At 45.4% G+C, this 27510-nt stretch overlaps 1 protein-coding gene across 1 annotated transcript in view; it reads left to right on the forward strand.

Annotated features, from left to right (window-relative positions):
* Positions 1-5598: 5598 nt before the first annotated feature.
* Positions 5599-27510, forward strand: part of LOC311245433 (A disintegrin and metalloproteinase with thrombospondin motifs 20) — a 99615-nt gene continuing 77703 nt past the window's right edge. The window contains 4 exon segments of the mRNA XM_084335275.1: positions 5599-5925; positions 6194-6561; positions 12375-12552; positions 18942-18997. Of these exon segments, the coding sequence (XP_084191401.1) occupies positions 5835-5925; positions 6194-6561; positions 12375-12552; positions 18942-18997 (693 nt within the window). The 5' untranslated portion in view covers positions 5599-5834.

A 27510-nucleotide genomic window follows, 5' to 3' on the forward strand; every position in this document is an offset into this window, starting at 1 on the left:
AAGGGCCAGGTGTTAAGACAGCACTAATTAGTGATAGTGATTTAAAGGCTTGCTGGTGTAGCGTCAGCGAAGCGTCGAGAAACGAAGAGGGACAAAGAGGAGGAGTTTTCCTGGAGTTAACTGCCGAGGGATCCACCGATCCACCCAGTGCTAAGTACACCATAATCCTATATTTCCCTCCCACACTGCTATTTCTCTACTTCCTCCCTGCCACTCTTGACAATACAATGTGTCTCATACCTATATCCACAATCTGCTCCTCCAGAACTGACTCTACCCATCCACGCCAGTTTGCTAGCAACCCGGCTAATCTCTCCTACCCTCCTACAGCCACTAATACACCTGTCACAGTACGGGGAGGCTTATGGAATTGTCAATCAGCAGTCAAGAAAGCTGACTTCATTACTGCCTACGCCCATAGTCTAAATCTGCAGCTCCTGGCTCTAACTGAGACCTGGATAACTCCCAATAACTCATCAACACCTGCAGCATTATCTACAAACTATAACTTCACTCACACACCTCGACCTTCCAGACGGGGTGGAGGCACTGCCCTCATGACATCTCCTTCATGGGCTACAAACGTAACACCACTCCCAGAACTGTCACTCTCCTCTCTCGAATATCATGCAGTATCTGTCTCTAATCCTTTCAATCTCACCATTGTTACACTCTACCGCCCTCCAGGTACACTCGATCACTTCACAGATGAGCTGGACATGCTTCTTAGCTCCTTACCGGAAGATGGTACCCCTCTCCTTCTACTGGGCGACTTCAACCTGCCTGACTCATCTCAGTCAGTCATAGTAGTCTCCCTCCTACAATCGTTTGACCTGACTCCCACTGCCATGCCTCCCACCCACAAAGCAGGCAACTCCTTGGATCTCATATTTTCCCGTAACTCCAGCATCATTAACACCACGGTAACTCCCCTACATGTATCTGACCATTCCTTCATATCCTTCTCACTAACTCTCATGCTTAACCGAAAGGTCTTCACCCCAACTCAAACAGTCTCACTCAGACGCAACCTGCCCTCCCTATCCCCCTCCACCCTCTCCTCTGACATACTATCCGCTCTACCTTTGAGTGACACCTTCTCTGCTCTCTCCACAGAGATGGCAACCTCCACCCTCCTTTCAGCCCTTGCAACCTCCTTCGACAAGCTCTGTCCCCTCGTTGAGAAACCTGCCCGCCGTTCCCCACCCAGTCCATGGCTGACAGATCCAGTGAGAGAACAAAGACAGGTCCTGAGAGCAGCTGAAAGGAAGTATAGAAAGTCACGCCTCACTGCTGACATCGACACATATCACAACCTCTTGTTAACATTCTCCAAAACCATCACTAATGCCAAAGCTTCTTTCTTCCACCATAGGATCGAGGCCTCTGCCAAGAATCTTCGCAAACTGCATGCTACCATGTCCTCCCTCCTCACTCCCCCCCCACCCCCCCCTCCCTCATCTTTCTCTGCCGAAGACTTTGCGATCTTCTTTGAGGAAAAAGTGGAGAACATCCGCAGCTCCTTCTCCCAACCCCCACCCATTCCAAATGCTGAATCGAGAACCTCATCCTTCACTCTGTCATCTTTCTCTCCCATTACAGAAGCAGAGACCCTGACACTGGTAACGTCAAACCGTCCGACTACTTGCCAGCTGGACCAGCTACCCTCCCCACTCCTCCAGACCATAGCACCAGACATCCTCCCATTCCTAACTGCAACCATCAACTCCTCACTCAACTCGGGGGTGGTCCCCACCTCCCTAAAACAAGCCAGAGTCACGCCGCTCATAAAAAAACCAACCCTGAACCCTACCGTCATAGGCAACTACCGTCCTGTCTCTCTTCTCTCCTTCCTTTCTAAAACACTTGAACGTGCTGTATCCAACCAACTTACTACTTATCTCTTACAGAATGACCTCCTAGACCCTAATCAGTCAGGCTTCAGGACTGGTCACTCCACAGAGACAGCCCTCATTGCGGTCACAGAGGCACTTCACTTAGCAAAAGCGAAAGGCCTCTCCTCTGTCCTGATTCTCCTAGATCTATCTGCAGCCTTCGACACAGTCAACCACCAGATCCTCCTTGCGGCCCTCGCAGGAATGGGAGTGGCTGGCTCTGCGCTGACATGGCTGTCATCATACCTCAATGACCGCTCCTACCAAGTGTCATGGAGAGGGACCCTGTCGGCCACCCGCCCCCTGCGGACGGGTGTCCCCCAGGGCTCGGTTTTAGGACCCCTTCTCTTCTCCCTCTACACTAAATCACTGGGTAACATTATCACGTCTCATGGCTTCTCCTACCATTGTTATGCCGACGATACTCAACTCTTCCTCTCCTTCCCTCCCTCAGATATCCACGTCTCTGTGCGGATCTCGGCCTGTCTGTCCGACATCTCAGCCTGGATGACGTCCAACCACCTCAAACTGAACCTAAGCAAAACAGAATTGCTCCACCTGCCGGCCAAATCCTCCCCCCTAACCGACCTTTCAATCACAGTCGAGAATGCAGCTGTGACTGCGTCCCCGACCGCCAAGAACCTTGGTGTTGTCCTCGACGACCAGTTGAACTTCTCTGCTCACATCGCAGCGACGACCAGAACCTGCCGATTCCTCCTGAGCAACGTCAGAAGGATACGCCCCTTCCTGACAAAAGAAGCCACCCAACTCCTCGTCCAATCAACAGTCATCTCCCGCCTCGACTACTGCAATGCACTGCTCGCTGGCCTCCCGGCCACTGCCACTAAGCCTCTTCAACTCATTCAGAACGCAGCGGCCCGCCTGATCTCAAACCTACCGAAGTCGGCCCATGTCACCCCACTTCTTAGGGACCTGCACTGGCTCCCCATTGCTGCACGAATCCGCTTCAAGGCCCTCGACCTAGCATACCGTGCGGCAAAGGGAACCGCTCCCGCCTACCTCCGGTCAATGGTCTCTAACTACACACCCTCAAGACCCCTACGCTCTGCATCTTCTGGCCGCCTCAGACCTACTCCTATCTAAGCTCCGGGAGGGTCATCAAAGAGAAGTCGCCTATTCTCAGTCCTTGCCCCACAATGGTGGAATGAACTACCCACCCCAGTTAGGACAGCCGAATCACGTCCAATCTTTCGCCGTCGACTAAAGACGCACTTCTTCAACCATTATCTGAATTTAAAAAATAAAAAAATAAAAAAAAAAATCTAACCCTAACTAACCGTACTGTCATGCACTTGTCCTAATAAACTAACCTACACTGTAGCACTCAACACTTTGATGAACATTGTTGCTCAGCTGATAGAGTTGTGCCCTTCCTGATGGCTTGTCGTACAGAACTTGTAAGTCGCTTTGGATAAAAGCGTCAGCTAAATGACTAAATGTAAATGTAAATGTAAATGTAATGTTTTTCAATGAAAAAAAAATCATCCCCTCTAATATCGCTGCAATTGCAATATCAATAAAAAATTATCGCAAATTAAAAATGTTTTCCAAATCATTCAGCCCTAGTATTTATCGGCCTGTAACTGTTTTCACCTTTCAGTTATTTCTGCACATTCACAGTATGATCTGGATCAAAATAGAACCCCCGCTGGCTTCACGGAAGGTGTGGAGAATGAATTAATAACACATCAGGGAAGCATCAGAGGAGCTACTGTACAGTAAAGAGATTCCCCTTAACTTCATCTCAGGAGCTCCCAAATTTATATGTAGGAAGCTGGACACAGAAGCCTCACAGCTCCATTGAATTGGCTCCATCGGTTCTCAAGTTCTGAATGGTGTCACTGGAAAAAACAAGTGGCCAGTCAATGAACTACCGTCTTACGAACCTGTCGCCTGATTTTAAAGGGGAATGTCACCCATTTTAAGAATGCATGTATGTTCTTCCTGTTCTCCAGGATAATTCAGTCAGTATTTGTTAACACCACCACTCTCTCCTAAAGCTAGAAAACAGAGAGAGAACCTTCCAATTGGTGATGTCACTGGGATATAAAATATGGGGCTGCTCCATAGACAATGAATGGGACTCTGTCTGTGTGTGTGAGCTCGTACACACAAATGGGGGTTTAAATTGGGTTCAGACGCTCTGCCTCTGGCAATGCAAGAGCTCTAGCAATGCAATGCTAGAATAAAGAAGAAATACCCTAAGGATATACTTTACTCTTGATGATTTCATAGTTACTTGATCATATGAAATAAATAGAATGTTCCCTAATAATGTTGCAATAGCCTGCTGTAGTTATATACGTGCATAGATCTAAATCAGAAGAAAAAGAAAACATACCTAGTCAGTGTCTCTCTCACCAAGTGATGTAGTTGCAATGTATTCAATTTCAAAACATCCCCTTTTAGACGTGAAAGCAACTAACTTCAGATAGTGTGTTTTTTAAATGAATAATAGCCATGACTTGGGAGTCTTGGATGTTTTTGTGTGAAAGTCAAAGAAGAGGAGCTTACCAGATCCAAAAGCGTTTCCGGTGAGTCCAGCGAATCTAATCACGCACAATACTGTGACATTTGTGGCCAATGGAGATGGAAAACTAGAGTCCTTTCACATGTCTATCAAGTGTGCGCGAGACTTTACGTGCCCATATGCCTAACGAGGAGCTGGCCACTTCTATGGCCAAGAAAACTCACATGGCCTATTACTCAATGTACGTAAACTGGCCGTTTATGTGTGCGTGGATGAAGTATTCCCTCACAATTGTTTCCTAAGCAACAGAGCTAACATGATCGCCTATGGAATTGTGTAAAACCACATTTAACATGAACTACATGAGCCCTATTACTCACATGTTGTATTGTAAATTGTACCTGCTTTTTTATTCTGTAAATTGTTGCTTTGTAATTGTACTGTATTCCTTTATGCTGTGGAGCAAACTGAGAGTAAAATAATCCCATTGTACTTCTTGCATAATGCTATGGCAAATCTGAATTTCTTTAGGCGAGGAACAATTATTTACATGTGAAATGTAACAGTACTAAATACCTGTATGTCATGTATGTCCCTATGCCATAAATGTCATGTATGTTGTGTATGTCATAAATGTCACTATGAATTGAAAATGGGGGACCCTGATGTAAACAAGACGAAAGTCTTTCTCTGGTCTGCATCCTCTTAACAATTGTGTGTATTGAGCCGTACTGCATTGTACCCATTCTGCAATCTGTTAAATAAAGTTTCTATTCATTAATTTCATTCATTCATTCATTCATTCATTCATTCATTCATTCATTCATTCATTCATTCATTCATTCATTCATTCAACCGTGGATGTAGAACTATGATGGTAAAGCAAACGCATCAGAGTCTAGATGTATGTTTAGAGAGATAGTGTTGATTAATCCCTAACGTTTATTTTCATGGTAACATCCTCTCTATAGCCTATACTATACCATTGTAATAACGCAGGAGACTGCCCCAAATGTGTGGTGGTCGAGGCGCACTCACCATTGGTTCCACGGCCTAGGGGCGTTGCTTCTGGAGCTCGCTGAGTGCTTAGGGTGCTAGGGGTGTTCTATGGATGGCTAAGGGAAAGCTTACTTGGCACTGATCCCTCCTTTCCGTATAGACTTACAGTAGTTAACATTAGACAACCCTTTTTTTTGGAGGAAATGTATCGTAAATAGTGCGTGTTTACACAGAGTGGATGCAAGTTTAGTAATGCGATGAGGAGGCCAGTGCACTTTGCAAGACTTGTGCTGCTGCAGAGAGTCTCGGCGGATCCCACCACGACCTGTTGCTGACTGACAAGCCGGGAGAAGGAGAGGGGGGAGCCGCTTGAGAGAGAGGGAGAGAGAGGGTACTGCCGCCTTGGAGGAGACGAGAAGCCGTGCTTTCTTTTTCTCGCGGAGGAAATCATGCAGTTTGCAATCTGGCTGGTTGGACTAATGTGTCAGCTGTCAGCACTGGTCCGGAACTCTTTGGAATACCGATTGCATCCAAAGCAAGGTAGCGTTTTGTTTCTGATCTCTACTGTATGAGGATATCACCCGGTTATAGCTTTTATGATAATGTTGAAATTGTGTAACAGCAGTAGCCTGTGGTGGTGTGAGAATGATATGCCAGTTTTAGTTTGCTTTACAGTTTGACAGGTTGCTTCATTGTATCTGTGCGTGGTTGAAAACGGGAAAGATTACAATTTGACGCATATGAGATACCGTTACTTTCTCTCTGATGAACACGAATAACTGTAATCATTTATTTTGCCTCTTTTTAGAAAGTTTCATCAAGCAGTTGTCATCCTATGAAATCATCACCCCACTCCGAATCAATGATTTCGGAGAATCATTTCCCCACAAGTTGCACTACAAGAGGAGACGGAGGAGTTTAAATGGCGATGATCTGTCGGGTTTCCAGGCTCACTACAGGATCGATGCGTTCGGGGAGCGCTTCCACCTCAACCTGACCGCCGACTCCGGCTTCATCGCGCCCTCCTACACGGTGACACACTTGGGAGCGGAGCTCAGCAACGCCACGGAGGACTCCGGCTTCCAGGACCTCAGCGATATGCGCCACTGTTTCTTCCGCGGACACGTCAACGCCAAGAGCGAATACCCCGCCGTCTTCAGCTTGTGCACTGGCCTTGTGAGTATGACTTTACCCCCGTCTCGTATTATTTCCATTTGCATGAAGGAATTCCATGCATACCCCCCATAATAACCCGCAGCACACGTGAAGTGCATAGTGTAACAAGAGCAAGTGCTGCAGGACATGTGTCATTGGCCACATTGGGAGAGAGAGCAGTCTTGCGGAGGGATGATGCTATTTTGCAGTCTGGTGATGATGAGTAGGATTGCAGCCTGCACTGCCAGTGAGTGTGACATCTAATGCACTATGTTTAGGCTCGTATGTCAGTGTCAGTGTTTCAGTGTCAACATGTGCTATTTATCAACCCCCCCCCCCCCCCCTCCACGCTAACACTCATTGCTGCATCACTTGTGCCAACCTTAGGCCCATTACAGACAACTTAAGTTTCACAACTTGAATAAACAATGAAGTCCAGTGCTTCAGCAGCTGTGATATAATTTGAACCTTTAGCCACGGTCTTGCTTATTCTAATGCCTGTCTGCTTTTTGAATAGCTTGCTTTGCACATTGGGACCCTTTCGGAGTTATAATGGAATTATTGGGTGATAATGAGTTTACACTAGTTATTACAGAGTGGTATTGAGAATCACAGTGTCCAAGCTTTTTAGTGTGCTGACTCGCCCATGAGAGAATGGGATAACATGTTGAAGGGGGTGACTTCATGGGTCAGATAAGGTTACTCACAGGGGGCAGGGGGTTGACCTCAGTCGCGCCAGCCAGATTCTAGTGTGGACTTTAGTGGGGGTGTTTGGCTGAGAGACCATAGCCTTGGAGTCTCCCTCACCATGTCACTCAACAGCCCCTGTCAGTGACATTTTAGACGTGCGCACTGTGTACGGTTTGAAGATATATCGTGTCACAGAATAGCCATCAGTTGTGCCACAAGGCCATATATCTTCGCTGGCACATTCAGGATACATTATAACAACAAGTGATTGTGCTCTTGTTGAAACTCGTCATGACAAATATATGTTTTCTTTCATGTTCACGCAAACCCATTTAAGATCTAAATCATGTCACTGGAATTATCAGGGTAATAAGCCGTTAATTGCCCATCTGCCGAACTTTGATGTATGAGTCATATGACTCACTTATCCAAACATGTCTCGATCTTTATTGGTTAACCTGCGTCCTCATCACTCATTGAGAATGACAGGACAATTGAGGCAGCTCTGGGTTCTATTGGGTCATAAATGTGTCCGTCTCTGATCACTGGGGCTTAATGGTCCAGGCGCATTTTGTTGGGATGAGGTCATTAAGGAATGATTAAGCCCTAAAACAAAGGGGTCATTCTAGAAAAACGCAGGTTCCCCCCGCATCCCGTATTGCTCAAAGCTGTCCCCAGGGGGGAACCGGAGGGGAGGGGGGGGGGGGGGGCACAGGGGGGTTCTAGGGGGCTATTGGCCTTTTCAAAGTGAGCTCTGACAGACAGAAGAGAGGGGGAAATGCTGCGAAGAGCAGACAACTGAAGTGAAGGTTTAGCGGAAGTCCTCTGTGACTCACACACCGTGGGAACTGTTCCCGCCTCAGTCACCCCACATAGTAAGAGAGCGTGGAGGGTCGCCTATATGTCTTAGGAATATAGAGGACATTTTTTTCTCTCTCACTCCAGTGCCAAGTGATGTACATCTGTGTAAAGGTCAGACGGGTGACACTTTTATGCGTCCTGTTTGACTCGAGAGATGGACGTCGTCCACCCTACGTCACGTCAGACGCCTCAGCAGCCGCATGTGTCTGTGGGGCCTTTGATACAATAGCTGTGTGCCAACAGACATTCCATCCATGTCATGACTTTGACCTTGCTCAGAATGAGACCCCCCCCCCCCCCCCCCCCCAAACCACATCGTACGGTCCTGTTCAGTACCCTACCCACACTGCTGAACAGCAACTATTGTGTCTGTCCAAACGTCTGCCAGATTTTCTATTGGGTTAGTGCTGGGAAACCCTCAATCTCTGCCCGCCTTCGATTGACCAAACAGAACACTTGTGTGTTCAGCCTCGTGTGAACATTTCATGAGAACACCTCATGAGAAATCTGGAATGAGCCACTTGAAGAGGCTTCACTACATTGTGATTAGATAGTAATTTACCAGAGATATTTCAACGTTAAACATTGTCCAGTAGTGGCCGTGTATGAGTCAGTAATGGTCAGTGGTGGTTAGATTACTCAAGTTGCTTTTTGTCACTTTTAGTTTGATTTGATTTGATAGTGCGGGAGGAGACGTGAACGTACTTCTCACCGTCATTAGACAAACAAACCATATAAGCAAAAGCCATGTCATCATTGGCCATTTGGTCAAGGTTTTTAAATTGGGTTAAATCCATATTCACACTTGACATTATTTGATGTCATGCTCAATGGTATTTATTTCCACTCTGTTCATGGGTAGGTAAGAGCAAAATGGCCACCATGTGAATAATATGGTCAATTGGCAGATGTAGATAAACAGAATGCTGTCAACGTTACAACAAGATAACATTAGGTGGATATTGCCAAACAAATGACACTCAACTGATTTCAGTGTGTGTCAAGGACAAATGATAATGAAATGACACCAGTCACTTTTATTTGAATTTATTCGATGTGCAATTCCATTACCATTTGCCTGTCTTTGGTCAGGCTTGAATTCTCCCTTTAAGTGAACTGCCACTGCTCTCCTAACGTAGAAGGGAGCCATTGTGTGGTGCGTGAGCTCTACTGTAGTTTGATGCAACCACTCTACACAGGAGGCCTGTCATGTGCGAAAGATAGCCTATGACGTGACCGCGTCCAGTACCTGAGTGTGATGAATGGAACATTCTCATCCAAGGTTGACAGTCCATGTCGACACCTTGACCTAATGCCCATCTGTCTGTCTGCCTGTGGGGTACAAGGTATTTTGCTGATGGCCTTGTATACAAACGCTCCCAGCAGCACACACGCTGCCATGCCTCACAATGCCACATTGTAACTGGATTCTGTTAATACTCTGGTCCATGCCAGCACAGCAGCAGCAGCTTCATTCATCCCTGTTGCCGTGCCAGGCCTGAAGAGATGGGAGCAGTATGGGGCTGTGTTCAAGATAGCGGACACAGTGTGTGCAACGCTGAGGCTCTCAGGGCCCGTTGCCAACAGTGAAGTTGTTTCTGCTCTCTGTCATGTTATTACAAGCTAGTCATTATACCGCGGCACTGAACAGATATATACCACTCAAAGCCTGTAGCGGTTTCTCAATTGTAAAGGGCATGCGTTCAAGCCTATACTATACCTTTGAGAGGAGCATGTTTTTTCCCATATGCGATCTGTGTGTTTTCCATTGTCAAACGTCCGTCAATTTGGAGATTGTCATGGAATAATGCAGAGGCCAAAAGATAACATTCCAGTGTCCAATATCCTGTTCAAGTGTGCGCATGAAATTACCATACAAACACCATTGTGCCTCATGGCTGAGTGAGCTAAGCAGCTTTGTGAGGGACTCAGCTGCCAGATCAATATTAGCATTCCTCTTGACAGCAGTGCCGTCCTTGTATGATGATGTCACTCCTCCCACTGGATGTCCATCAGTCGGTCCATTGAGTCAGGTTGTGTGGAAAAATGTGCCTTTTCCAGATGCCCTCAGAACAACCACTGGCTCTTGAATTGAACCCTCCAGATGAAGAACCATATATGTTTTCAGATGAACAATGTTTTCAAATCAAATGATCTAAAGTTGGGAGTGTTAATTATATTGTTATATTGTTTACACTGCCTTTTTATTCTATTTTTATTTTTAACTTCTCCACTGTTCTATAATTCTGTGACCTGTACCATGTCTTCTACTACCTGTAGCTCCCCTCCCCTCCCCCATGCTGCTATGATGCCTGAATTTCCCCAAGGGGATCAATAAAGGAATATCTTATTTTATCTTACACAAAATCATTTCAGAATGGACATATATGGTTCTTCATCTCATTGGTTTAATTCTGTCCAGAGATGGCGTAGTGGTTAGTTCCCCTGCCTGGAACCACAGGTACCCTGGTCTGGGGTTGAATCCCACCAGAACCTTCTATACTGTATCTCCCTCTCAGCCCTTGTACCTTAAAGGTTAAGGTAGAATCTGTAATGTCCTTAAATGGCACCCGCTAGGCAATAGAGCCCCGCTTTGTATTACATTTTGTTTCCTCTTTTTGTTTTCGGTCCGATGTGTAGCTTGGAGTTGAGTGGGGATAGGGGAGGAGTTGCTACTGCTGGCCACACCTCAGGCTCTACCGAGAGAGGTCTGGAGAAATTCACAGTATAATAAAATACTAAACTCCAACCCACACATCACGCCAAAACAAAGAATCCCATGTTGCAGTACCAAGAGGGTGCTGTTTGACGACATTACAGATTCTACCTTTAACACTTTGAGTGCCACGAGGTGGCGCCAGAGTTAGCGCTTCAATGCCACCATCGGCGCCAATGTTACGCTTAATATCGCCTAATCTATGTTTTAAATTATGGCTATGTGTCTAATCTGCCCGTCGCTTATCAAAGAATCCTTTTCCAGTCAGTGCTGTCAAGGCAGATTGGTTTTTTATCGCTTCATTTCCGTTTGAGAGCATTTTGAAAAGCACCCGTTTTGAGGTAAAAAACAGCCCATTCTAGACCATTTTATGATAATCGTCTTTTACTGGAATATTCCAGAACGTTGATATTTGTCGGCCTATTTATGAATCGTTTTCAAATAAACGCTAGATGATCAATATTATACGTGCACGCAAGCACATTCGAGCCGCGCACGGATAATCGCCGTGTTCATTTCCTCTTGGACTTTTACAGTGAAACCGAAAGAGCCCATTTCACAAAACAGCTTATATCTTCATCAAAATTAGTCTGATTATCCTAACACTGATAACTTACCTGACATCAGATGGTATCCAACTGGTATATTCCAATTCCTGATCACCATTCGAAAAAATGGATAAGTGTATGGATCCAACATGTGTACAGTGCAGTACATGATTCCGCGGGTCTCAGAGGCTCCAGAATGAACTGTGATAACCCCGGCTGCATCAGTGGACTGGAAAATGTGGAGTACAGGATTTTTTCCCCCATCCATTTTCATTGAGTCCATTCCAAAATCCCTTATGTCATCTGGGAGACGATAGGGGGCGCTTTTTTCCACATCTGATCGCCGGCGGCGCTTGGGTATACTAGGGTAGGCTCGCGTGATGCAATATGATTTCAGATCGCTAAAAAAAAAAAACAGAGAAATCTCGTGAGTGGCTTTCAACATAACTATCGGAAACCCGAGATATCTCGTGAGTGGCAGTGAAAGTGTTAAAGTAAAAAGTGGAAAAAAAAAGAGAAAAGCATAACAAAGATAGTCCAGCATAAAGGTATGAAACGTGTAAGGTATGGACGTCTTCATATGTTTAAAATGTTACTTACCTTCACATTATCAAATACACGTTGTAACCATAACGTATTACATAACGACTACACAATGCCCCGTCCTATCCTTGATCTGCACAGCGTTATGCTGTTCACCGTGATTGACACGACATTTCTATTGACATTTCCCGACCTTTTCTGACTCAGCAAGTTCTTTCCACCTGCACCTGTCAAAAAGAGTGCAGTTACTCAGACGCATTGGAAATAATGTGTGCAGGAGTGCCCCAAAGGCAACCAGGAATGATGAGTAGACAGACAACAACTACTTAACACAGAAAAGTATACCGTGATCTGTATACCCAAACTGCACGCATGCAAGCACATGCTTCACATAACTTTCTTTCTCTCTCTCTCTCTCTCTCTCTCTCTCTCTCTCTCTCTCTCTCTCTCTCTCTCTCTCTCTCTCTCTCCTCCAGGTCGGTACCTTTACTACACAGCATGGTGAGTACTTCTTGGAGCCTCTGATGAATGCTGAGGGGGAGCAGGACTTTGAGGAGGAACACAACAAACCTCATCTCGTCTACAGACATGAGAGGATGAGGAGTGGCGCCCCCGCAGGCCACGCCGCCTCAGAGCCCTGTGCCGCCGCCTCAGGTAACAGACTACAGACACGGTTAACTACACTACCCACAACCACCGTCTGTCTGAGATTCTCCCACTATACACACACTTACCTCCCGGTGACCTTGCGTTCAGACTCTAGAGCCATGGCGGTAATGACGGCCCTAAAAAAAACCACCCAAATTATACTCAGGCACGATCTCTGGCTTACGGGTTGGCGAGAAGATTTGAGCCTTGATTAAAGGGGTATTACTGTAAAAAAAAAAGAAAAAGAAAAAATCCTCTACTTAATTAAGCAAAACGCGTTCCAGCATCGCCTGGTGTTTTCACTCAAGGTTTTCCTGGAGTGTTCATACCCAGGACCGAGGCAGGGAGCATGACGGGGAGAAATAATGACTTTTTAGTTTGTGGCGGGGAGGAACAAGGACTGGAGAGGGTATCTGCTTGGGAGGCTGTACGAGTGCCCCCTCCTTCCTCCCCTCGACCGACCACTTTCATTTGAATTTTTATGGTGGAGGCCTTTGGGTGGTGGAGAGAGGCCCTTGAGAGAATGCAGGGTGACCCGGTAGAGTTCACCGCGACGCGAGCCCTCGGAGCAGCGCTCACTCACGGGGAGCTTTGTGGGCGGCCTTTGTTGCCTGATGCAATAAATCTTTTATGTGCGGGACGCTTGATTTGCTTGTTGTCTGAACCCCACCATTGTCGCCTGGTGGTGGCCATTGTGCACCACCGAGGTTTAAAGTAGTCGGAGTGACCCGAGGGGCCAGGCCACTACCTCCTTAATACGCTTTCCCTTCTGTCACCCCCTCAGACTGTGTGTGGTAAACAGAGAGGGAGAAATCTGGAGGCTCTCTCGGCCCTCCCGCTCTGGGGCTCTTTGAAATATGCTCTCCCTTAAGAACCATGTGTGTGGGGGGGGCTTGGTGAAATACTTTCTGATGAGGGTATGGCCTAGCTACCTTTGTCTGTCCTCTCCCTGAGTCCCATCAATATCCATCAATATCCATTCAGGCATTAGGGCTGTGAGGTATGCAGAATTTTAAGGTATACTGTCATGGATCCATGCAAAGGTATATGGGTTTTTAACGATACCACTGTCAACAATATTTAAGAATCATACAATCATGCATGCATTTTTTAAGTTAATCTAAAGACATTTTCCTTGCAGGAGTATTATAAAGATTTGAGGATAAACATGATGTGATTCAAATGCACCCTTTTGAATGAAAAAGCACCATGACAATTGTATCACAAATCAAGACACCAAAAATATATCTATAACTCTCATTTGCATTGGGGGAAAAAAAAGACAGTCAAAATGTTACGCTGTAAAAAAACAAGTGACAAAATGTGTCACAATTGTGAAATACTGTGACATCATGTTTTGACAATAACACTGCCAGACCAGCCCTATCCATAATGACATATCTGCTCAAACCTAGATACATCTCACAACCTCAAGCAGAAACCTCAAACTCATCTCAGTACATCCATTTAGCACGTCGTACCGGGGACAGACAGCGGCAGGGGACAGACGGAGAGGACGGACACCTGTGGGGGCTCCATCAAAGGGACGGAATACACAATGAGCAGCAGGATTAAAAGGGACAGCGGGGCTGGGTTAGGGACTGTGAGGTGTCCCAGGCTGCGCTTCCCTTGGCCTTATCAGATAGGTCCCTCTCCAGATGCTTTGATAAACGGGACTCTTTGAAGGCCACACTGGGCCCAGGCTACCAAGGCCTTCTGTCTTTTTGTGGGAAAGAGTGCAGTGCAAACACTGGCTTGGCACGTGTCGCTCAGCTTCCAAAACACAGGCATTTTATTTGGTTGTATTTAAACTGATATCTGCTGCCGGTTCAAGACTGCTACCTTCAGGGAAATGTGATCTTTGTCAGATAATTGAATTCTGTATCCCTGTTCTTACTCCCTTATCTCTCTTTTACACTCTGTCCATTTTGTATATCTTTACGGGCTTCTCAGGTATTTCTCTCTCTTGATCAGACTTAAATGCTGTCTAAATATGGGGCTCCTAACCACAGCCTAATTGCTGAGAGCAAATTGCATTGAGCAACGCAGGACCACCAGGGAGAATGCTGGTTTAGGTGAGAAACCAAGGCCCTAGATTATATAAGCACACAATGGATGACGTATTCATCAGTTTTGCCCCCCAAACATAGATTTGACTTGTGGCAAATCCACCACAGTATATCAGACACGTCCAACACAAATCAATTCCACCAAACTGACACAATAATATTAACAGCACTTCCATGTGCACAGTCTTTTCCACCGCTGCTGAGTAGCCTGCACGTCTCAGCCTGTCACCCCTCACCGGTAACCCCAAGAACCTGTCGGAAACACTGTTCATATTGTGCCTCTGGTGCGATGATGAAATGGAAACTGAACAATACAACAACATCGTCTTTTTTTCTTTTTGCATCACATCCAAATGAACGACCCCTGTCACCTCTGGTTGAATGTATTGAGAACCTGTGATGGTGGGCAGATTCATCTCCTCCTCTCCTTCTATCCTCTCTTCCTATGGAGGTATAAAAGCACTCTTTGTCAGGGTCAGTGATCTCATGCCCCCCCCCCCCCCTCTCTCTCTCTTTCTCTCTCCTTCTCTCCTTCTCTCCTTCTCTACTCTTTATGTCTCTGTGAAAGGAGAGTCTTGTCTTAAATCAACGTTTGTAGCTGTGGAGTTTGATTGTTAAATGGAGCTGGCAGTTTTTTTTTTTTTTACTTCGGAGGAAGTTTGGTGTTTGGGGTGGTGGGGTTGGGCTTTTGGAGGATGGTGTGAGAAAGGGGGTGGGGTGGTGGTGGGAGAAGGGGGGTTGGGTTTAAGGGACAGAAATCCGCAAACTGAGTCAGAAGAACATACAACGTATAGCGGAAATGCCAGGCAGGTTGAACAATGGCCTCCAGTCTGCTAGCCAACCAGCCTCTGTACATTTAAAAAGAGATTTGTTTTGTCAGGCTCATTCACTCACTGGATCTCTCTTTCCTAAACCCCCCAGTTCTCTTTGCACTGCTCTTTATGATCTACTTTACACACAAAGATGAAACGAGTCGTGTTTTGTCAAGCGGACTTCCAGGGCACAAACAAAATGTGTATCAGCGGAGAGAGATACCTCTGGTGCGATAAGAGGAGAGAGATACCTCTGGTGCGATAAGAGGAGAGAGAAACCTCTGGTGCGATAAGAGTCGCCCTCATGTCACTGAACACATTGTGTTCCACGCAGCAGCCCTCTTTCTCTCAGTCTGGGAACGCCTATGGTAACTATAGGGCTACCGTACTGTATCCGCTACGGTGGCAAGAGTTTCCAAAAAGTTGGCGTAGTCTCTGGACACCCCTGTCTTGAAGACGTGTTGAAATGGGAGGAAGACTTGTGTTTCCACACGAAAGTGAGCGAAGATGAAGGTTTTAAGGACCTCTTGTTTCCACTCTGTCATCCCGACGTTTCCATACATCAGCTGTCACTGGCTATAAAGTGTTGAAAGGACACGTGTAATAACAAGAGCTTTTAAAGTGTTTCCTTGATGGAAAATACGGTTTTGTTATTTTAGCAGGTCATCGCATATGCCTGACTATAGTTGTGATCGGCGGCACGTCACACGTTACTCAAAGCCACGCCCCTTGTTTGGGAGACAGAGACAGTTTCTTCCCATAGAGTTAAATGCTATTTAGAAATGTTTTAGCCATTCAGTCAATATATGGTGAAGAAGAAATTGCTAAAATGTGTTTGTGCATGTACTTCTAATGAAAGGGAAAATCCAGATGTCAGGTTCTTCCCTTTAGCTAATCCTAAAACAGAGCCTCATTTATGATCTCCAAGCCATTACACTTGAAGATGCATATTTTCTACAGTCTATGTTGTGTGACGAACACAGGTAAGACAACTAAATAATATGTATATATTATTTACTGTAAATATGTGTTTTATTTGGTGTTTGAGCGTGCCAAGCGAATACAGTATATTAACCGGTAGTCAGCTTGACCTGATCAGATCCCCGCAATGAGGCATTAACTGTTGATGGGCAGCTCAGTAATGCAGAGCATTGGCAGACTGGAGTTATCACTGGAGAGTGTCTCTGGGCCAATTACGTTACTTTACAAGGCGGTGTGGCCAGACTGCTGTCCAGCTACTATAGCAACAGTACAAAATGAACAACATGAAACGCAACAAAAGTAGACAGATGTCTGCCTGCTAGGGTTTGGTACCGTTCATATTTGAACTGATACCGGTACCAGTACAAGTTCCTAGATGTTGGTATTGTACCCAACGGTACCTTTTTTTCCGTACATAACTCTCTCTGTAATAACAAAATATATATACACTATATATACAAATATAAAATATTTCAGTTGTAAAAAAAATATAAGTAAACATTTTAACATTGTTATTTATTTAGAACATTTTGTTATTTATTGTTGTAACACACCACACAAAATAAATTGCATGATCATGTATTGTGTTTTTAAATGTTTAAATATCAACATTATCTGGCCATCCTCAATATTATAAATCTCCTCTTACCAAAGACCCAAGAGATGGGACAGTAATATATGTATATATTTGTGGAAAAGGCTCCCTCTTGTCTAGTATATTACAGTAATACTTATACTAAACATGTAAAGGTACCGAAACTTGGTACCAATTGATCTAGCATGAATCGGTACCCGGTAGCACTGATGTAATTCGGTTGGTGCCCTTAAAAGTACCGTTTCTGGTACCCAACCCTACTGCCTACACATGTCATAATGTCCTCCATGTTAGGCATCGAGGCCACTGGTCAACGAGCACCGAGGTGTCCCCCGCCTCACGCACCTCATTCCTGCCCTCCTTTACAGGCCCAGAGGGCTCACTGTAGTAACAATAATAAACACAATAAATACAATTTCAAATGGCCTTTATTTGCCCGTGCAACTTGTTTATTAAGCAAGGCTAATCCAGAATCACACCAGTCGTGGTCTGTGTCCAAACTGTAAATGACAAGTGACCCGCCCCCCTTCAACCCACTTGAAAGGATTAATATTTTGATGTGTGGCCCTGAAAGCTTTTGAGTCTGACAGGTTTATAGCACTAAGCACTCATCTGGCAGGATGTCAGTACATTATGAATTTGATCTACTGTACATCTGTTCCTTTCTTCAACAGAGGAAAGCTTATACCAAATTATGTATTTGTATTCCTATTCAGAGTAAATAGTTAAATGCAATAAGTAAAAAAAGGTTATAGTGTTAGGCAGAGCTTATAGCTTGCCAGTGGGTAACCTGGGACAACGTCAATCTCTGTCCCCCAAACGATAGGCGGAGTTCCCAGCAGCCAACACTCCGACCGGCCCTACGGCTGTTCCCCTTCGCCGCGTGTGTTCACGTGTTGTTGATACAGCACTGTAACATCTTTCCATGGACCGCTAGATGGAAGGAAGCAACTTTAAACATGTTCTGTTCTGCTATAATCACAGCAGAGTGTCATTGCAGACTAGTACAAAGAGCAAAGAGCAAACTAAGTTACTTTGAATAGCACAAAGAATACGCGTACAGTGTAAATGCCATACAGATACAATAAATTACCTTTTATCAAAATATTAACCTAAATAAAGGTTGTAATCTGTAAATGTATTTGATTTGACTGTAATTTTACAGTAAGTATTTGGCCACCGTTGCTGCTAGACATTTACCGTTTTTGTACAGTTTTCTTTTTTACAGTGTAGCCTATCTCTGCTTCCCCCATACAAACGAGCAGTCCTCTCTAGCACCGCTAGTGACTCTACGAGACCTCTGTGTGTGTATCGGGCCAACCTGGGTGGTTTGGCTACTGTTTGGGATACCTGTAGAGTGGATTGCAGTTGAGTGGGTGATTATCGTTTTAAGAGCCGAGCGTTCTTCGCTGTGCCAGGTTGGGGCTTTTAAAAGCCCCCCCGAAGAAGAAGCTTGTCAGACTGAAATCACAACACCGCTGTGGCCCTTAATGAAACATTCTGAGGGCTATCTGTCTGTGGAGCTTGCATGTGAATCCCTGCATCGTCGCCGTCCGATGGAGATAGTCACGAGGATGAGGGCGGCTCAGGATAGGGGCAGATTCTTCTCTCTGACAAGCCAGAGACCAAGGGAAGGGGAGTTGAAGAGTATCTCACTTGCACACACTGGCTGAATAGGACATACTACACTCATTAGGTAGACATTGCCTGCAAAAGATGATACTTAACCAATGGAGACAATGGCCCATATTCACAAGCTTTCCAGTATAGGAGTGCTGATCTGGGGTCAGTGACCGGGAACACTTGTCTTCATCATTACCATATTCAAACTAACAGGCCGAAGCTGACTCTAGATCAGTACTACCACTTTGAGAGGCTTTGTAAATATGGACCAATGTTCAGACTTGGCTGTTACCTCGTGTGCTGTTGGTGTGGCAGGTGACACCGATGTGGAAACTGGGACAGTGACCAGCTCCGGCTTTGATGTGGCTAACGTTGGCACACACAACATTTGTGTCCCCTCACACCGACCCACCCCTGACACAATTGGTATATAGGACTCCCCCCATGGTGCCCACTGTGTATACATGGCAGTCCAAATGCTAGCATCAGGTCTTTGGTCAATGGATTCATTTATATGGAAAAATGCCCTCCCTTGCCTGGGGTTTGGTTTGAACTAGCCGACTTGAATCGCTATCCGCTCCCCCTTTGCGCTTTCATGTATGTGAATGGAGGCACTTGTTGATTGTGACCTCACTTCCCCCTTTGTTTGGAGTCACTCATCGGACGGGAGGGGCGTGACCTTGAGTCCGTGCCCACCCCCCCCCCCCCCCCAGAGGTGCTCACTCCCTGGGCTTGCTAGCTGGTTTTCCGGGCCGTAGTTGGAGCGTAGTGTGCGTCAGGCTCTTTTGTTTTCCTCTTCTGCTGGCTCCTGAATGGGGTCAGCAGAGGTAGCTCTCCAGGGTGTGTGACGGACGAGAGCTGATCGCTCAGACAGCCTCTCTCACCTTCAGGGTCTGGGCTCGGGTAGTGTGGGGGCTTCTGGATGTCAGCCGGCTCCACAAGGCTTAGGCCGTCTCTGTCCCCTCTTGCCCCCTGGACTGGTTCACCACCCTCCCCCCGCCAGGAAGCATCTATTGTTGCTAGGCCAAAAAGTTTGTTTTGGGGTTTTTGTGTGCATGCATGAATGAATGTTTCCGCATTCATGTGTTTGTTTGTGTGTGATTTTGTGTGTGTGTGTGTGTGTGTGTGTGTGTGCGTGCGTGCGTCCGTGCGTGTGTGTGTGTGTGCGTGCGTGCGTGCGTGTGCGTGTGTGTGCGTGTGTATGTGTGTGTGTGCATGTGTGTGTGTGCGTGCGTGCGTCCGTGCGTGTGTGCGTGCGTGCGTGCGTGCGTGCGTGTGTGTGCGTGTGTATGTGTGTGTGTGCCTGAGTCCATGTCACCCCCCCGACCCTACAGTGGATAAGGTCTCCTACAGAGTGATGTGAATGGCCGAGCGAGGACAGAGACGGAGTGAGGAGCTTCTTTCTTCTCTCTGTCTGACTCGGAGCAGAGGCCCCGGCCGGCCCACGCAGCGTGTGGCTGGCGGCTTCACTCCAGGTCCTGGACGGCAGCCCCTGAACCCCCCCCCGCCCCTCCCGTCTGACTTCTCTACATCTGCATCCCCACAGTAGCCTTTCTCACCCCACCACAGAGTCACGGGAACTACATACAAGATCACATGGGTCCTCCTATTTTCTCTACATCACCTGTGTGTGTTCTCTTTAGAAAGGTATATACAGGTCTATGATTTCACGTAGGCCTGTTGCAATAAGCAATAAATCAATTTATCGCGCAATAATGAAAATGAATGCAATGATTTTGATGGGCGCAATTAATTGCTATTTGCGTGTTTGTTTTAATGAGGCGGGAACCAGTACCTCTCCGTGTGGGGAGGCGGGCCGCTGGCGTTACTACAGAGTACAGCACGGGAGCTCCTGTGAGCACCATGCGTATGTTGGGCAGTAGCAACGCTACATAGCTTAACTACATTTCTCAGTAGCGTGATGGTAGCATCGCTCCTTTTGAACCAAGTAGCGTTCTTTGTAGTGTAGCTATTTTTAGACCCAAGTAGTGATGTAGCGTGAACAAACGCTATACGCTACTGCCCGGAGAAACTGGACTGCTAAATAAAGATTAAAGATCTAGCGTTGATGCTATGACGCTTCCTCCTCATCGTTGATTGCCTGTAGTAGCTGCATCTAACGTTAGTAGCTAACGTTAAAACTAACCTAAAGTTAGTTGTTCACCAACAATCTCAACATTTGTTTTATCATTAGCTCAAAAACACAGAACCGGACGACACAAGTTGTCCGCTCATAGGTTCTGCTAGGATAATAACAACAATACTTCCGGTCGGTGGGTTTCAAAATAAAAGAGCAAAGTCTAAAACACCGGAAAAGACGTTTATTTTGTACAGCGTTTTCCTCCACGAGTACTCAAGTACATCATGTGATCAATCGATCTGTTTTTTTTTGCCCATCCCTAGTTTATCCTGTGCTGAAAAGTCTCCATTCCAATAGAGATAGTATATATTTGTGTTTATTTGATTATTGTTGAGCTATATTTTAATCGAGAGTAACTGGTAGTGTAGCTTACTACATTTTCCAAGTAGCTTGCCCATCACATAATCCGCGAGCCACAGTAAACAAACGCGAGCCACAGTTAGGGTGACCAGGCGTCCCGCTTTTGGTTGTATACTGCACAGCCATTTTACCTAATGTCCCACGTCCCTCTTTTCGAAGCAAAAAATAAAAACATGGGTCTAAAAGCCCCTTCCTACAGTAAACGTAGCAACCTGCCTCTTGTCCACACACATTGCTCTGCTCGTTTTATCATTGCTCTCACGGAGATAAAACTGGGAACGAGGTTACTCTGCTTCTGACGCTACCTCATATCTGACAATTAATCGCCCAGCAAAATGTGTTATCGTGACAGGCCTAATTTCACGTCTTGCACTGATTGTGTCTGTTCCCCATAGACTATTACTTACGTCTTGTACTGATTGTGTCAGTGCTCTCCATAGACTATTACTTACGTCTTGTACTGATTGTGTCAGTGCTCTCCATAGACTATTACTTACGTCTTGTACTGATTGTGTCAGTGCTCTCCATAGACTATTACTTACGTCTTGTACTGATTGTGTCAGTGCTCCCCATAGACTATTACTTACGTTTTGTACTGATTGTGTCTGTTCCCCATAGACTATTACTTACGTCTTGTACTGATTGTGTCAGTGCTCCCCATAGACTATTACTTACGTCTTGTACTGATTGTGTCAGTGCTCTCCATAGACTATTACTTACGTCTTGTACTGATTGTGTCAGTGCTCCCCATAGACTATTACTTACGTCTTGTACTGATTGTGTCAGTGCTCTCCATAGACTATTACTTACGTCTTGTACTGATTGTGTCAGTGCTCTCCATAGACTATTACTTACGTCTTGTACTGATTGTGTCAGTGCTCTCCATAGACTATTACTTTCAAAATAACCGTCATGGATTTCCCGTTCTGCCATGACTCACAGCATGATGGAGCCTCATAACATTGCATGATTGGATTACAGGAGCAGCTAATAATACAGCACCGCTCTTTTCTCATTGTCATCTGACTGGTAACAGGCAGTCTGTCCAGGGTCGGGGGGCGGCTTTAGACAGAAGTCGAGCCGCTACAGTATGTGTCTGCAATGCCCTCTGTAGCCCCCCGGCCCCCAGTGAACCCAATGTGTGTCGTGTTGTGTCGGGAGGTTCCCGTGACGAATTCCTGCTGGTTGCTATTTTCTGCCAATGTCTACTGTCTGTCTGGGCATTCTGCACAGACGCTGGGCCGATTGGAAGTGTGGGAGCTGACTTGAGTGGCAGTGGCTGGCTATATGTATGGTCTGCCTGACAGTCAGAGAGGTGAGAGGTGGTGACAGGTGATGGACCGGTCCAGGCCGAGGTGGCCTTGGCTCGGGGCTGCGCTGAGAGGCCGCTGGCTGTCTGACAATGTCTGACAATGACAATGTCATCGCCTTGGGCTTTGGCTGTCTGGCATCTGAGAAGTAGTCGCGGTTCAGAACAGCATGGTAGCTTTGTTGATGCCTGTGAATGTTGCTGTACAAGCTGTTCGGTCTTGTAGGGGATTTTTGTAATTTTTATGAAAGTACAGGAGACTTTGTCTATGTTGCTAATGTAAATGTAGGCAAATTGGCTGCCCCTTTATAGTCAATTAGTTGATTAATCTGTAATTTTGGTCTTAGTCGATCAAGACTTTTTTATTACACATCTCTGGTAAGCACTAGATTTAAACAGATCCTTCTGCGTTATTGCATGTGGAAAACCTCTATAACTAATTCGAATGACTATTTGCAGACTAAGAATTTATTTAGTGGAGGACAGCCCTACAGATCAGCACGATTAACACCCCAACATTCACACTTTGAACCAGTCACACCAAATCTGTGCTGTTGACCATTAGTGAATGTTGCGTGTCACTTTTATGTAGGCTCACACACTTCAGTGAGAGATTTGTAATTTCTGTAATCAGTGTCTCTCTTTTATGCCTTCATTAGAAGCCAAAGCCAGATGCTGTGGTAATTGTTTCATTACCCAGGTTTTATGACACCGTGGTTTTCCGCAGCCTCTCATCTCATCTTTACTGTAGAGAACAGCTCCGTCTCTCACAGTGGAGACAGGCTTACATCATTTGTCCATGTTTATAAAAAGGATAAATATTTCCATATTACCATCAAAGAACATTAGAAACACCGGTACTGTACGGGCACAATCTAGCAATACCGCAAGCAGAACTTGGCCTTTTTCCCACGGTGCTGCAGACTGCTGCTGTGGTCTGCGAGTGTCAAATAGTTGACGTTTTAGTTGGGACGTTCTATTAGGGATGTTCTATTAGGGACGTTCTATTAGGGACGTTATATTAGGGACGTTCTATTAGGGACGTTATATTAGGGATGTTCTATTAGGGACGTGCTATTAGGGACGTTATATTAGGGACGTTCTATTAGGGACGTTCTATTAGGGACGTTATATTAGGGATGTTCTATTAGGGACGTTCTATTAGGGACGTTCTATTAGGGACGTTATATTAGGGATGTTCTATTAGGGACGTTCTATTAGGGATGTTCTATTAGGGACGTTCTATTAGGGACGTTCTATTAGGGACGTTCTATTAGGGACGTTCTATTAGGGACGTTCTATTAGGGACGTTCTATTAGGGATGTTCTATTAGGGATGTTCTATTAGGGATGTTCTATTAGGGACGTTCTATTAGGGACGTTCTATTAGGGATGTTCTATTAGGGACGTTCTATTAGGGATGTTCTATTAGGGACGTTCTATTAGGGACGTGCTATTAGGGACGTTCTATTAGGGATGTTCTATTAGGGACGTTCTATTAGGGATGTTCTATTAGGGACGTTCTATTAGGGACGTGCTATTAGGGACGTTCTATTAGGGATGTTCTATTAGGGACGTTCTATTAGGGACGTGCTATTAGGGACGTTATAATAGGTATGTTCTATTAGGGACGTTCTATTAGGGACGTGCTATTAGGGACGTTCTATTAGGGACGTTCTATTAGGGATGTTCTATTAGGGACGTTCTATTAGGGACGTTCTATTAGGGATGTTCTATTAGGGACGTTATATTAGGGACATTATATTAGGGACATTATATTAGGGATGTTCTATTAGGGACGTTCTATTAGGGACGTTATATTAGGGATGTTCTATTAGGGACGTTCTATTAGGGACGTTCAATTAGGGACATTCTGATTCAGATTCCTTTATTGTGACGTCATTCAGTGCCTTACAGCTAAAAAAGAGTGAAATTCACTTTGCTGTGGTTCCTCAACCATAGCAGCATCCAATAATATAAATTAAATTAGCATAGAATAAAAATTAAATAAGATAAAATATGACTAAAATAAAGATGACTATATACAGTTCTAAAGAAGTGTGCAGTGCAGATAACAGGATGTAGATATTATACTATATACAATTTAAATAACAAAATGGCTATGTACAGTTCCAAAAAAAAAGAAGTATGTTCTAATAGGGATGTTCTATTAGGGACGTTCTATTAGGGACGTTCTATTAGGGACGTTCTATTAGGGACGTTCTATCAGGGACGTTTTATCAGGGACGTTCTATGGGGACGTTCTATTAGGGACCTATTAGGGACGTTCTATTAGGGATGTTCTATTAGGGATGTTCTATTAGGGACGTTCTATTAGGGACATTCTATTAGGGACGTTCTAATATGGACGTTCTATTAGGGACGTTCTATCAGGGACGTTCTATCAGGAACGTTCTATTAGGGACGTTCTATCAGGGACGTTCTATTAGGGACGTTCTATTAGGGACGTTCTATTAGGGACGTTCTATTAGGGACGTTTTGTAAGTGCCCAGGTCATGCCCAGCGCACATCTGCATCTCACCATCCCATCACCTCAAAGGACATTATAGTACTGTGTAAGAAAGAGAGAACATCATAAAAAACTGTACATTAGAGGGGGAGTGGGTGTGGGGGCGGATTTGGACATTTACAGGGGCCAGCTTCTAATTGCAGCCACCCGTAGGTGCTCTTTGAGAACGGTTTTGAACGAGGGTATAGGGATTCACATTCCTTTACGGCTGTGGGCTACATAGGTGCTGTGTGGGTCTTGGCAGTCTCATGCTTGTTACGTGGAGGAGGGGAGAAGAAAACCAAACCTCTGGGCCTCTGTCCATCATTTAGACTCCCAGAGCAGCAAGTGGTCCTCTGAGTGGAGGCCCAATCCTCCGAACGCACCACGCAGCCCGACCACCCCGCTGTCTTACACATGTCTCTGGACTCAAAATAACAACCCGGGCTCTCTGGAGCACAGCCGGTGTCGTAAGTCTGTCATATTCCCATGGGCTCAAAAGTCAAGCCACTTCTACAGCAGCAACAACAACAATTAGCTGCCTTCTCTTTTCTCATGTCCCCGTCTAGTCACAGAATTGCACTTAATTGTGCCTCTGTCTGCTTGGATTGTTGAGCATCCTCTCTCTCTCTCTCTCTCTCTCTCTCTCTCTCTCTCTCTCTCTCTCTCTCTCTCTCTCTCTCTTTCTGTCTCTCTCTCTCTCAGTATTGTACTACTGTCCGTTAAAGTGCCATAAGCTGTCTCCGACCTGTTATAAGGCCCAAGCATTACCTATGCTCACTGTAAGGTACACTGTCTGTTTAATTGGCACCCAGGGGATATGGTGCTTAACTCTCAGCAGGCCATTGTAAAAGAATGTTAATTAGCTCAACAATGAAATGTGTGTGCAGTCCATTGTAGGGCTCCTGGCATTGATACTTTTGACAGAGAAGTGAAAGAGGGTCGGAGTGCAGCACTGGAAGTCAGGAATGAATGGACTCTTTAATCCACACCAGGCCCAGACCAAATGAGATCATTTGGGGCGAATCTGGATTCAGATGTATTAACTCAAACAAAATATAAAGCCAACCAAGCATGGAAGATGTTTTCAATGGACCTGTCTCAAACCCTGCCCTCTTTTCTTGATCCTCCAATCACAACTGTCGCTTACCTCGGACAAACTTGGTTTGTCCGAGGTAAGCGACAGTTGTGATTGGAGGATCAAGAAAAGAGGGCAGGGTTTGAGACAGGTCCATTGCATTTTGGTTATGATTCATTGTGTGTGGACATATTATGAATGCACCCACGCCCAACCAGAGTGTTTTTCTTTTCTTTTTTTAAGGATCTTTAAAGAGATTTTGTGCATTTGTGTTCGTTTTCCTAATGCACAGACAATAAAATGTCTTATTGAGTGAAGGCATTATTAACCCTTTGGTTGCCGTTCACGAGAATTCTCTCGTTTCTGTGGCCCAACGGTTGAGTGCCGAAAAATTCTCGTTTCTGGGTCGTTATTTCTTTTATTCGCTATTGCCATTCATAATCCATCGAGGCACCTTGTGCAGGCTGTCCTGAATGGGTCTGAGTTCGCAAACGTTCAATACCGCCGCCTAACACCTTGCGGCCGCTATTGCACTCCATTTGAAACGATGTGGCTTGTTGTCTGGGCCGAGCTGCGGCGTGGGGGTGGGGTCTAAACACTCTGGCAAGACAAGCGGTTACCACAGTTGCTTTGACGAGGGCCCCCCCCCCCGTTCATGTTCAATGCTGGATTACGTTGGAAACATGATCACGATCAGTAATTGGAATGGCGATCAGATAATTGGATTATTCTTTTTGCAGTACATCATAGACAAGGTAAGGGCTATATATTATCAATCTTGTGTTGATCCGCGATCGGAGCGTGTGTCTGCGGTATGTGTGTCTGGGGTGTCCCATTGGTTGTGATCAAAGCACGGAGGGGCGGCTTCCCCCCCCCCCCCCCCTTTCATGCATCTATGATGAAACATAATACCGATAATCTAGCGTTGATCTCAGATTGATTATTGATCCAGGCGAGGAATGGCACGATTTATGGTGAAATGCAGTAAAGCGCTGTTTGGCTGCGTTTCCTGGGATTACAGAATCGCTCTGGAACTATGCTCGTATTCACCACGGTATAAAACGGAAATGTATGGATGAAAAAACTATCTGTTTTTTTGCATGTTGACCGGAAGAAACTCACTGACAATTGACTGTGTTATTAGATCCATAGCTATAATATTTAATATAGGTTTAGCACTGCAAACACCAGCATTTATCCCCATTGAACAAAGCGCTGGCACTCACGGCCCACAGCGCCCTGCTGAACGGCACTGGATGTGTTAAAACTTGTTTTTATTATTATAATTCTTATCATTAAATGGCATTATTGTGATGAAGTTCTTCATACGTTTGCAAGTCTGGTTGGGAGTGAACCTGAAAATGTGTTTGATCTTTGGTCTACAGCTACATGTAGCCTAAACTGGTGTCAAAACAAAATGCAACATTTATAGATACTATATAATATTATGTGTGTGCCATGCACGGCTAACTTTATTGCCCTCTGTTAC

This window comes from Notolepis coatsorum, assembly GCF_963971535.1.
Source record: "Notolepis coatsorum genome assembly, chromosome: 18".
NCBI classification, from domain to species: Eukaryota; Metazoa; Chordata; class Actinopteri; order Aulopiformes; family Paralepididae; genus Notolepis; species Notolepis coatsorum.